The sequence below is a fragment of the Cervus elaphus genome, chromosome 5 (assembly GCF_910594005.1).
Source record: "Cervus elaphus chromosome 5, mCerEla1.1, whole genome shotgun sequence".
NCBI classification, from domain to species: Eukaryota; Metazoa; Chordata; class Mammalia; order Artiodactyla; family Cervidae; genus Cervus; species Cervus elaphus.
Genome location: NC_057819.1, coordinates 56,615,900 through 56,629,968, shown reverse-complemented (window position 1 = coordinate 56,629,968; position 14,069 = coordinate 56,615,900). Strand labels below are relative to the sequence as shown.

At 36.9% G+C, this 14,069-nt stretch overlaps 1 protein-coding gene across 1 annotated transcript in view; it reads right to left on the bottom strand.

Annotated features, from left to right (window-relative positions):
* Positions 1 to 11,773: 11,773 nt before the first annotated feature.
* LOC122694165 (hedgehog interacting protein) overlaps positions 11,774 to 14,069 on the bottom strand; it is a 105,134-nt gene continuing 102,838 nt past the window's right edge. Inside the window, exon 13 of the mRNA XM_043902521.1 lies at positions 11,774 to 12,630. Coding sequence (XP_043758456.1) covers positions 12,437 to 12,630 — 194 coding nt within the window. The 3' untranslated portion in view covers positions 11,774 to 12,436. The remainder of the gene's footprint in view (positions 12,631 to 14,069) is intronic.

Here is a 14,069-nt window from a genome sequence, read left to right as displayed (position 1 = left end):
GTGGCTTATCCTTCCTGGTGATATCTTGTTGCATGCGGTCAAATTGTCAGAGCTGAATCTTATAGATTAGCTTGATGGATTTGATTTTCTCTCTCCAAATATTGTTTCTTATTCTCTTCCAGGAGAATTTTCTAGAATTAAACATTAAGGCACACGGTGGTCCTGTATGCCCCCCAGTTCCTCTGATTGTACCTCCTCTCATACAGAGGACAGTTTGGCGCATGACAAGTGTCAGCCAGCACCTCTCTCCACCAAAAATTCTATCTGTCTAGTGCTACTTCTTCACTTTTTTTCATTAAAAAATTTTTTTGGGCTGTACCACGCAGCATGCAGGATCTTAGTTCCCAGACTAGGGATCGAACCTGTGGCCCCTGCCATGAAAGCACAGAGTTTTAACCACTTGATCACCAGGGAAATCTCACTGCTTCACTTGTTTACACTCAGACATGTGCATACACACAATCACAGAGGGTAGTTTACACATATGCATGAGATTGATTTTGACTGTACTATAAAACTATACCTAGAGTTAAGAGCTTTATTGGTTTTGGTCAAAGGCCAATGTAAAAAATTTCAGAGCAAAGAGTATATACAGTGTACTATTTGGAATAAGCTACAGGGTCAAAACAGAACAAAGCTAAACAGAATGTGAAACATTTCAGTGTGAATTATGTATAAAGGATAATCACACAAACACATCAGTGAAATGTTTTAACTGAACTCTCTGAATTGCCTTTAGCTCTGGTTTTTAAAGTAGCCAATATAAAAGGACACCTTACTTTTACACTGGCAACTGAAATTTAAATTTAATTAAAATGAAGACCCTGATGCTGGGCAAGATTGAAGGCAAAAGGGGGTGGCAGAGGATGAGATGGTTTGATAGCATCACCAACTCAATGGACATGAGTTTGAGCAAACTCTGGGAGATAGTGAAGGACAGGGGAGCCTGGCGTGCTGCAGTTCATGGGATCCCAAAGAGTTGGACACATCTTAGCGACTGAACAGCAACAAATAAAATTAAACATTCACACCAGCCCCATTGCAAGTACTCGAGGGCCAAATATAGCTCACGACTACCATATTGGACAGTGCAGATATAGTACATTTCTAGCATAGGAAGTTCCATTGAGGAGCCTTGCTGTCAAATTACATAAATGTCTGAATCAGGCGATATTATTCATTAGCAAACAGCATTAAAAGTTACATCCAAGGTATTTGGGACAGAATGCTAGACATGTTTGCAACTCTAAGCAATATGATTACATCTTGGCTTTAAGATAAAGGTATGAAACTTCAGCTATGAAAATTCAACACAACATAGAATTCGTTTTCTATTTTGTCAGTGGTTATATCTTCATTTAAATCTATCTGCTCACAGTGATATTTTCCTTTTTAAATGTTTTCTCTTGACAGAAATCTTCCACAGTTTTGTTATGACTGCATACCATCTTGGCACAATTTACAGAGCTTAAAACGAGCATATACTTTATTTATGGTGCCTATTGCTTTTACAAGCCAATTTATTTTGAACAGATTGATGAATTGCAAAGTACATAAAAACATTGCGCTTGTTTGTGTCATTATGATACTATTGCTGAAAATCACACTGGCTGTAGTAACAACAGCAACAAGGACACGTCTGGCATGACGGGGATACCTGACTGCCAGGTACAAACGTCTACCCTGTGTTGTTGTGTATATTCTACTCAACTCAGCTCAAGCCTGGAATGAAGGTATAAGACGTATGACTTTCCGTTTTGGTGACAGAAAGCCATTTTCCCACCAAGTTTTTGCATTATTACTATTCTATCCTTGGAGAAGGAAATGGTAACCCGCTCTAGTATTCTTGCCTGGTGAATCCCATGGACAGAGGAGCCTGGCGGGCTACAGCTCATGGGGCAGTTAGAAGTCGGAGATGACTGAGCGACTGAGCACATTCTGTCCTTGAAACCATCCTCTAGATCCTTGTGCTTCAAAATGTGGTCCAGGAACCAGCATCACTTGGGAGGTTGTTAGCGGTACAGAATCTCAGGCACCCCCAGGCCCTGTGTTTTAGCAAAGTCCCCAGAAAACTAGAGGCACACTAAAGTTTGAGAAACACTGCTTTAGACACTGAAGATGAGACATCGGTACATCTGATGCCATTTCTGGGGCAAGGTGTTACAGACTGAATCATGTCTCCTTTCAAAATGCCTATGCTGGAGTCCTAAGCTCCTATACTTTAGAATGTGTTCTTATTTGAAGTTAGGGCCTTTACAGAGGTAATCGAGTTAAAATGGGGTCATTAGGGTGAGTCCTAATCCAATAGGACTTGTGTTCTTATAAAAAAAAATAGGGGGAAATTTGTATAAGACCCATGGTGTCTACAAGCCGAGGAGAGGAAACAGAACCTTCCCTCCCAGCCCTCTCTGAGGAACCAACTCTGCTAGTACATTGATCTCAGACTTCTAGTCTCTAGATTTAAGAGACAATAAAAACTTTGGGTGATTAAGTCACAAATTTGCAAGGGCAACCCTAGTGGACACTAAATGGTTCCTCTTTTTTCTGTACCATGACTTGTCCACCTTTTTACATGATGTCTCAGGCATTTACACTGTTGTATCTGCTCAGAATATGGTATCTGTCAGTCAGGTAGGGTGCCTACAGCAGTCCTCTCGGGAACACAGTTCATGGAACAGACCATTACGTTTCTAACAGGAGCAAAACTACTTATCAAGGGCCCTGGAAGGAGTGGCAGCCTCCTTGTGACAGTGGGTTTCTTCAGTAAGAAGAAAACGATGGCCACAGATCAGTGTGTATGTTAGTCAATCAGTCGTGTCTGACTCTTTGTGACCCCATGGACTGTAGCCCGCCAGATTTCTCAGTCCATGGGATTCTTCAGGCAACAATACTGGAGTGGTTTGCCATTCCCTTCTCCAGGGGCTCTTCCCAACCCAGGGATTGAACCTGGGTCTCCTGCATCTCCTGCATTGGCAGGAGGGTTCTTTATCACTAGCGCCACCTGGAAAACAGATCAGAGAGTGCTTTAGAAATGAGAAGAGAGAGCTGCAGGAGACATGAAAGGATTATTCAAGAATAAATCATACCAGGATGGGAGGAACAGGAAAAGTGATTTGGAGAACCCAGCGAAAGCAACAGAGAACCATAGAGGGTAGGAGAGGTGGCTGGAAGACTGGGAGAAAACTGAGTGTCTTTTCTAGCCATTTAGCTGCCACAAAATGCAACGGAGTAGTTAATAAACTATCTAAGATACACAATTTCTAATCTGCAATTCACATGGATCCTGCGAGTAGGAACGTCTAATAACAACACCTGTTAGAGCTGGAAGGAACTTGTCTCTCATTTTACACATAAGGAAACTGAGTCCCAGGGCAGTGAGTGACTGACCCAGTATCACTGGGCTGATTAGTTGGAAATACAAACCTGGGAACCCCATCTCACAGCCGAAGCAGAGAATTCCTGCCAGCACACCTGGCTTTTGGAAGCTGTAGATCACAGAACAGAGTGTCTCTGATAATCTAAATTGCTTTACATGAAGCACATGGATTTTGCATCAAGTAATTTTAATTATAAGGCTATAAATATGTCAAAGGGATCTGATGACGTCTTATTAAATTACAAAAGTGAGCTCAAGCAGTTTCTGATGTGGGCATAATCCCAAGAAGAGTGAGTTTTACAGTCAAGTGCTACTCAGGCTTCTCTCCCCCTCTCCCAGCCCCCAACTTTCCCCCTTTTAAATTGTTTGTTTTAATCATAGAAACTATCATCGAGAAATCAAGCATAAATCAAATTATGAAAATATCGTATCTAAATTATTTTTCTTCCTTTGATCCTTTCATTTCTTTAAATGCTGGTAGAATTTAATCTCCAGAGAGACACTTCAGACCTTCAAATAGGGGAAAAAAATGTATTTTTTTCTGATGAGATCGTGTAATTGCTATTTTAAGTTGTACTTCCATTGGAATTAATACATTAGTCTAAAATGAAATTCAAAAAAAGAAAAAAAACATGAACGTAAAGAAGCAAGTTCAGAGAACTCTCTTATATTAGCTGTCTAACTCCTGGACAAATTGCAAGCTGATAGGTTTAACAGTACAAAGGTGAGCTATGAGATCTCTTTGTGACAACTGGGGGAATAATGGCCTTTTCCATTTCCATATATAACCCTGCAATTACTTAGGCAGTAAGTAAGGATCCCTTACCTTGAAGGTAGGATCCCTCTGACTATATGTTGCTGTGATCATGTTGGGATTCTAGGCAATGGTTTCTTAAGGTATTCTCTTAAAGGAGATCTCGTCGTGTTCCTTTGTAATGCCTCCTGTAATCTCTTTTCTCATCTGTGTCTAAGTCACTCTTACTAACATATGTTATCATTTGTGTATTTATTTTCCATCTTTTGGCCATGTTGCACAACATGTGGGATCTTAGTTCCCTGACCAGGGAAGTGCAAACCTGGGTCCCCTGCATTGGTAGCATGAAGGCTTCACCACTGGATCAGGGTCTAAAAAAGGAAAACAGAAGCTGCTTCTAGTATTTATGACAAAGGGAATTTAATGCAGGGGATTGGTGACACTGTTGATGGCAGAGGAGAAGGCAATCAAGGGATATGAAGAAACCCAGAGAGATGGTTAGCGTCAGGAAAAGAACCACTTCCATCTTTAGGCTGTTATATACCTATTATTATTATTTTCCTTATGGCAAGTAGGCAGGAGCTACTCTAGGTCTGTCAGGGATTCTAAGTAGAAGATATATTCTTGGGAGATTTATAATCTGATTGGAGAGACGAGGCACATGCAGAAAACAGATTGTGATTAAGGGCTAAATCTCAGGGACAGAGTCTCAGAACTGGAAGGGCAGTGGTGAGGGAAAGAGACCTTCTGTGCTTCCTGGGCCATTGAGGGGGCTTCCCAGGTGGAGTTAGTGGTAAAGAACCGCCTGCCAATGCAGGAGACATAGAGATGGAGGTTTAAACTCTGGGTTGGGAAGATCCCCTGGAGAAGGGCATGGCAACCCACTCCAGTATTCTTGCCTGGGAAATCCCATGGACAGAGGAGCCTGGAGGGCTACAGTCCATGGGGTCACAAAGAGTTGGACACAATCAAAGTGACTTAGCATGCATGGGCCACTGAGGAATGAGCTAAGGGATGCTTTTCATGGAGTTTCTTTGCCTAACTTAACACTTCTGGAGAGTAACCTGAGTTCCAGGACTCTGTGAATAAGCACCTGTGACACATTTTCTTCTCAGAACAATCTTCTCTTCTAGGGAAACAGCTTTACCTGCCAGTCAGGGAAGTATTTGTTCAGGAAGAAAGGAGATCGAGATGAAAGCATTTTGCTCTTCTAAAGAATACTGGCAGATTTAAAATTCATGTTCAAAATAGCATAGCTGACCTTGTGCAAATACTCTTGATACAATGAACTGGAAACCAAATGGGCAGGTCAACGAGGTTTTACGGTATCTGCAATTGCCTTTTTTCCATGTCTCTCTTCTTCTATGTGCTTCTTTCTCTCAGGACTCTTGACTGCTCTTTTGCATTCTTCACTTATTAATTTTTTACTTCTTTGAAAGAATCGGATCTAAGTCATTTACAACTTGTAAATTTAAGTCAATATTTACACCCAATGAAATTGACCCTTAACATTGCCGTATATTTTGGGGAGTAAAATTTTGAAAATAGAACATGAAAAGTGAAAAAAGGCAAGAATAGTTTGAACAAGTAGTTTGAGTATAGGATATTTAAAAATTAGTTTATATAGTTAATATGGATATTTAAGAAAAGCTTTAAAAAATTCTCAAATAAAAAATAATTTTAAAATCGCACATGTACATTAGATCATAAGATAAAGTTTAATACATTTGATCATGTTAAAGGACACAAAACACAGCCAGTCTAACCAAATTTCAGGCATGCATTTACATAAATATATTAAATTAAGAAAAGAAATTATACACTTAAACATCCTTTTCACCTAAAAATCATTAAATCCACAGATCAACAATAAAAACCAATTCTCTGCATTTATCACTTCAAGATACAATTGTTCTATTTTAAAGATAACACAAATACACTTGTTAGAATTTATATGCATTATACATATATTATATATTACATAGATAGTGTGTATACATATGTAGTGTTTGTACAGATAGATAAATATATATACATGGGTGTGTGCACACATACAGATACACACAGATGTATTTTAGGCCATCTGTACTATTACTGCTGGATTTTGATGTCGAACTAAATTAGAGCAGTTGGGTGCGATTACTGTCTTCTGCTTCAAACGCACCCATTGGGCTCACAATCTCCCATTATAAACATCCTTGCCTTTTCTATAGTACATAAATCGTGCTGGGCACTTCAATAAATCTTTGTTAAATTAATGAATGGATGGATGGCTGAATAACAGAAGATCAATAAAAAAGAACTAATATTATAATAACTTGGTAAAGTAAGTCAAATTAATGCAAATATAGAAGGATTATCTAAGCTGATGACTTTGCGTGTTATTCTTCCAAAGAACATTTATAGAAAACATCTAGTACATATATTAACTTGCTTTCTTAAATGTGTACCTGCTTTTGTTACTTGTTCCCACAGTCTTCTGCCTCTTATTAACAGAAATCCAAGCAAAGTATCTTCTGTGATTAAGGTTATAGACAAATTGCCCTAATTGTCAAAAATCTAAAGGAAAATGAACTGCTAGGAAAACCAAAACTGAGAACACTTTAGCCATGCTAAAGTTAAAAGATAAAGTTAACCATTCTTTAAAACTGGACAAAATTAACCACAGATAAAGCCAGGAAAGACATGGTTTCTTTACCAATTTCTTTTATGCTTATTAATTATAATGATTTGAAAAATTTTTTAATTTTAATTAGCTGGGTTTCTTTTAAATAGACTTCTTTAGCATGTCCTAACGAATGAACTCCAAAAGTCTCATAGAAGCTCAGTATCATTTATCTTCTTACTCCATAGTTCTTGGTGAAATGCAAGTCCAAAAATGTCCTATGAATTGAATGAGATGTGGGAAATACCTGATATAAGGTTGTCAGTTTGATTTCCCAATAATAGTATTAGGAATAGAATGTATTAATGTGTTAATAGTATTAGGTTCTACTATACATAAACTCCTAATTTATTTTATGAAAATCATGTTTCTGATTTTAAGAATATAAGGTGAAGAATACCCAACACACTTTTGGACATAGACTATACCAAATCTGATCACACATTGTTCATGTGAATGGAAACTCTTGGCTAGTTATTTTTTAGTGCAGAGGGCAATGTACAAGAGTTAGTTTCTAACTGTGAAGACAAAGCTTATTTTCTATTTAGCCATTATGAATTTCCCATCCCTGTTAATGTTCTGGTTTTTTTTAATCTTGTGTTAAAACTTTTTTTAAGTTAAAAATTTTTAACTTGAAAGATTATAGTCAATTTAAAGAACTGACCAAGCATTTATATTAATTTGCTTGTGTATAAGTAATATAAAATCTACATATGCAAAAAAATCCTGACCAAAATGCGATGTCTGACTTTGTGATATACATGAGATGAACCTTAGAACTCATGTTGAGCTGACATCATTTTTTTGTTGTTGTTAAAAGCAGTGACAAGTTTTAAGCTTACGCTTTATGTTAACACAAGGGATCATTATTTTTTATTGCTATCAATCAACTTGTAGATGACCTATACAAAAGAAAGAATGTATCTTTCTTTTGGGTGCATCTTGGGTTCACATTTAATGAATCAAAAGAGCTAATCTGATAAGTAAATCTCTTCATAGTCACTAGGGAAATAATCACTATGACTGAGAAGAAAATGGCACAACACTTTCTCATGCCCACCTGAGTACACTGTGCTCCCCAAAACAGTTAATTTTAAGACCATTTTCAAAACTTATGAGTGCATATTAAGAGGAAGAAGTGTTGCAACTGGTTAGGATTAATGTCCAGCAGGTTTTATGGTCATGTTTTTAATATTTTTAATATCAAATGCTTCTATTATTAGGTTTCTCACCTTCTCTGCATCATATTAATTATAAAAGGTATGACTAATTTGTGTTTGTGTGATAAAGAGAAAGAAGGTAAGATAGAATATATTTCTTTAGGATATTCTAATGAGAAACTTTCTAGAGGTGTTGTCTATAGTCACAGTAACAGGCCCACTAACTTCTTGGAGGTATTAAAGAAATGGGCACATTTTCAAGGCATGGAACTTTGGTCTGAGTTCTCTGCAAGTTCACGTTTCATTCCAAGGGTGGGGTAAAAAGATTCTGAAGTCTCCACTGAGGGACTATTTAATTTTTCCCTCATAGATTTGGAATAGTCCTACTTAAGATTATTCAACCATCCATAGAGATGGTTGTTGTTTGAAAAGGAAATAGCTGCTAACTTTTCTTATTGTTAACTCACACTGTTGGACTGGGGACATTATTTCTAGCATCCAAGATGGAACCCCAGCTGAGCTGGGACATCTAGGCTGGGAGTCATGTACACTTTCTGTCACTTCTTTCAATGATTGCAATAGGTCAGTCTAGTCTGTTCATAATTTGTCTACTGTTCTTTATGATTTAGAGTTTGAACAAATGTACTAGGAGAGGAATTTTTCAGGAAAATAAAGATCATAACTGGCAAAATCAATAGCAACCTGCTCTAGGACATCTTCATTAGTGTCCTGAGGACATCTCTGTTTAGTCAAAACCAATAGAAGCAGAGAAGAGAGAGGTTAATAAGAGAAGGGATGTATGGGGTGGGGGAAGAAAAAAGATAGAGAAAGAGAGAGAGAGAAAGATATCACAGGTAACATTCTATAGAGATGCTCAGAAACTAATTTATTGAGCAGCCAAATATAAATGCCTATAATATACCTTATTTTTCCTCTTAAAAATTTAGGCTTAGTTTTTATGTTTCAAAACTAAAAGAAACTAATGCAATTTAAATTAATGTGTACTTTGAAAGACCCTAGATGCAGCATCTAACCTAAGATCCTAAACCTAGGAGATTTCTTTTTAATTTATGATTTGGAGATAAAAACAATATTACAAAATTGTTAAAAATTGTTAGTACATTATTATGTAATTATTTTCAAATAAATAAATAGAGAAGTGCTTACTCTTAAATATATAAATGAAAAGGAGAATAGCTTTCTATTTAGGTTGTATGTGTAGGTTTCTTTGCTCTTCTTTATGAGATAGTCCATTAATCTGAGAAAATTTCTGAGTATTCTTTGTGATAAAATAAAAGGTATATTTTACAATAGTCATATTGAAGGGAAATTCCAAAAAGAAAGGTATAGATGGAAGCCCTTTTTATCATTATTCAAGTTTCTTAAATCTTCCCTTCTTTGTACTTTAATGATGTGTCAATTCAGTTGTCTTCTTATTACCTCAAATAACTAGCAAGAAAACAAATTTCTATCAACCAGAACAAGAGTTTGTTAGAAGCAGTGGCAGAAAATATTTTGCCCCAACTCTTTATAACTACCATCATAGCATTTTACATTAAATTGATCCCCAAAGCTTAAGCTCTAGAATGGAAAAAAGGAATAATAATTTACACGTCTATGTTTACTGTATCTTTATCTCCCACATCTATATTCGTACAGAGGACATTTTCTTTCATTTCGATTATGTGCTTTTTTACTGAATAGATATTGCCATTCATGTGATGAAACAATTCTTTTTCCCTAGCTCATACTTTTTAACCGATTCCTACTTTCCTCTCATCATGAATTATTTAAGATCATTCTCAGTCACATATGTATTTAAAATGTACTTGAAAGGAAAGGTCAAAAGTTTTTTTTGAAATGATCACTTAGTTTAAAATATGTAGGTATTAATCTCTCTGCTATTTACTTCTTTCCTAAGAACAGAAAGAAATGATTCCAATGACTGTCTTTGCTGGGGTTTAATGTCAGTGGATCTGTTTTCTTTTTAGAAAATTTTGATCTTTTATTCTAACGACTCCCTGTAGAAAAGGCAATGATACCTGGGGTACATATGTTTTTCTAAGTCATTTGAAACTCTTTCACTTGGGAAAGAACTATCTAAAAAAAAGCTGGGTCTGGTCAATTTAATCTAGGTATTTTTAAGTAGGAGAACTAATGACAATGGAACATCTTTTCTTTTATAAAGATTCTTTTGGAAAAGATGGAAAGATTCAAGATGTCAGAAAAAATGCTGTTTTTTTTTTTTTAAATTTGGCTGAATATACGGCAGTATCCTTATTGTTTTCAGTGAAACTATGAACAGGAGAATGTGTAATAAAACTGCACGATTTGACAGATTTAGACAGCTGGCTCCCTCACAAGAAGCTCACATTTTGTGAATGTCACCCACGTTGAATAAGAGATGAGGAGATGGTAGGGTCCATTTACAAAAATGGTTGTCAGGACATTTTTTTTTTTAATTGTAAAACTTTCTGTGATGGAATTCAGTAAAAGGGCTATGAAGAGAAAGCCACAGGGACAAAAGACTGCTATTAACCTACAGATGCGGGCTACGGCAGGGTTCACTGCAAGATTTGTCACACTGTTGGGCCAATGAAGTGTTCGTGTGACTAGAAGGGACCACCCCTTTTCTGGGGTAAGAGGGCAATTTGGTCTCCATGCTCATTTAATCCTGAGACTTCTTTGAATAGACTGTCCATTGAAACCTAAATTGTGCAAAATTATGCATGCACTTTTTAATGCAGGCTATTGTTCACTAAGCACTGAACCAAGACTTGTCAACCCATTTCCATTGGGCATGAGGTCACTTGAAACTTAAGCAATCATATATGGCAGACAAGAACAGGGTACTTAACCAAACTTTCTACGTGGTCGTTTCTCACTGTGCTTTCACTGCAAATCTCTCGCTTTCCAACAATCAACAAATATGAGTTGCAAGATTTTGTTTATTTTTTAAATTGACGCTCCTGTTCTTAAAGGTAAGGAGTAGGTTTGGGAAGTCTATCTGTGTTGTATAATCTGTCCTGCTCTACAATTTAGACTCTGGAGGGACAGATGTTAAAGAAGGGCAACCGAAAGTGGGGGCCCACACATCGAGTCGATGTTCCTTCAGTGGTGCAAAATGCCCTGATAACTCTTTATAATCCAAACATGGCAGGCTGACTTCAAAAACCACGAAGAGAAGAGTCTACCTGAGTTTCTGCAGTTTAAGTTAGAACATGTCTTTTCTTGAAAAACCCAAAAGAATGTTTACAGGAAATTTATTCATACATGAACCAGAGAGGATTTTCATTGAGTTCTGAAGGAATGTACACATTAAAAGTCATATTTGGCAAGAATGAGCATATTAAAAATTCGTACATGTGACAGCTTACATAGGCAAGATTTGTTCAAAACGAGTGAACTCTTTTTCCAGTGAGGTTCGACTCAGTGTGAAACCCACAACATTCTAATCACATATACTCTGATGGGCTTGCTATGGTGAAAAGCATTTTACGAATGTTTAATGCTGGAATTTTATAATGAGTGGCTGTTTTCTTGCTTTTTCATCCGTCGTTAATGATTACATGTTGGCACAAGGATACATTGCTAGATTAGATCCACAGCACATTAAAGACTGTTTGCTTTCTCACTCCCCTTCTTTCCAATTAAGTTGGTGAAAAATGTAACTTTAGTATTTTACAGGACAGGGTAAAGGTGTTTCATCTAGGTGATGTCTATATTATAAAAATAAAATAAAAAATATAAATATGTAACACAAACCCAGTGCCTATTGTTAAATAAACTATACAATAATAGCAGACCTTTTAGGAAGATTGGTTTTAGAATATGCTGTTATGATTTAATTAGAAAACACTTGAAAACTATCTTCAAATTAAGCTAGAGTAACCAGATTTCTCTGCCAATAAAAAGGTAAGTGCGTTAACATTCTATAATCGGATACACTGATAAAAATGCAGATTATAATTTTATACCGTTGCCCACTTAGAAATTAATCAGGGCTGAAACATTCTCTCATATTATAGTCCTTTAATATTAATATAAAAATATGGCCTTTTAAAATTCAATCCATCAGATTGCACAGTAATGTTTTAAAACTCCATTGAAGTAGACTTCAGTGATTACAGACAGAAAATTCCTGGGAAGTCAAATCATCTCTTCCGGTGACATAAAAATGCCGTTACCAATTTACAATGGAATTTCCAGGGAAATTACTCCACACAAGGAAATACATACTTTTAAAACCCATCTATTATGCAACCACACGCATAAGGTTTTTGAGTGTGTGTGTATATGTGCATATGTGAACAAACATGCCAATATACACACAAGACCTGCACATTTCTGGAAATGACTTTTAAATTAATCAAAGAAAATGAAATCACAGGAGTGTGTAGCAAGATAACAGTTGTTCTTTTTAATGACAGGATAAAAAAATAAATGCCCACTGGAAAGGAATAGTCAAACAGTCCCAGAAACTATACAATGTAACTTGTTAGATCCAGCAAATAAGATGTCATGTCAATGATCTGATCAAGAATACCTGCCCTGGTCACTCTGCGGAGGTTTCTGTCCACTTGTTCACATTGAGGACCAAGATATCCTTTTTTACAGAGGCACTTGTTGGGTCTAACACAGACACCACCGTGGCAACACGCTGGCTCACATTTCGCTGGAAGAAGAAGAAGAGCAATAAAATTACGTTCCATTCTGTAGGTCAGAAACGGCACTGAATATGAGGCCAGTAAATACTTGATGAGTAAAGAAGGGAGGGAAAGAGGAGAAGAGCAGTCCCAAAATGATCCCAAAGCTAATAAATACAAAGAAAGAAGATTTTGGACTTCCAGTTATTTGGGGGCCAGAATGCAGCAGACAGTGGGAGATATTTCTAGAGAAGCAGATCACCCAGATCATGGGAAACAATTTCAATCCATTATAGAATTGACTTTATGTAAAACGAGGACCCTGATGCTGGGAAAGATTGAAGGCAGGAGGAGAAGGGAGCAACAGAGGACGAGATGGTTGGATGGCATCACCGACTCAATGGACATGAGTTTGAGCAAGCTCCGGGAGACAGTAAAGCCTGGTGCGCTGCAGGCCATGGGGTTACAAAGAGTTGGACATGACTTAGTGACTGAACAGTAACGTCGAATTTCAGTTCTTTAAAACTTCTGTTTCCCTAGGGCATCTCCAACAGAAAGTCTTCCAAGTACCTCTGGTTTCCATTCCTCCTGGCTAGGACCTCACGGTGGGAAGGGCATGGCCAGAGAGGAAGACCCAGAGGCTGGAATATCAACAGTCTAACAGCCAGAAATGGTTCGTTTTTTATTTTGGTTGGAGGGAGGATCCATTATGTGGATTCCCTTGGATTCTTCCCTTTCCTTGTTCCCAGGGGGTGCACAGCATATGTCTCATTTCTGATTGCACCTTGAAGCCCTTTCTTGGGGGGAGTCAGTGAGGTTGACCAGTGAAAGATCTTTTCAGCAATCCGTTTCAGGGTACTTTATAGCACAGGACTGCCTCAGAAAAGAATGTTTACCACTACAATATAGGTAGGGAATGTAAAGATGTACTGTTAAAATGAGGTGGAGACATAAAATTGAGCCTATAACTTAGTCTCTTACTGATAGGATGAATCTGGGGTGTGCAGCCACTGTAGATAGAATCAAATTCCTTGAATACATATCCTTATACTTCTCAGTGACAGTTCTTTTAACCTTTTCCAATGCATTAATAACAATCCAGGGGTCTGTGGCTCGTATATGGGAAAGAAACAACATGGAGAAAATAAACAACAATAGTCTTTTAAATTTGTGGGAGATGAGCAAACTATGTGAGTATATGAATAAAGTTCTTGGTTGGGTCAAAAATAACAAAAAAAAATACTTTAATAAAATGTTTCTGGTTTAATCTCATATATTCAAAGTATCTAAACTGATTTAGGGAAAAGATGAGAAAATACTTTATGAAAATATAAATTTTCATTTATATCATATATTATTATCATATATCTATTATGGTATATATGAAGCCACCTATATTCAAAATTATGTTTACCCTCAGCTTAACATTCTGTTACTAGCAGGCACTCAAAAAATTTTTCTTATCCAA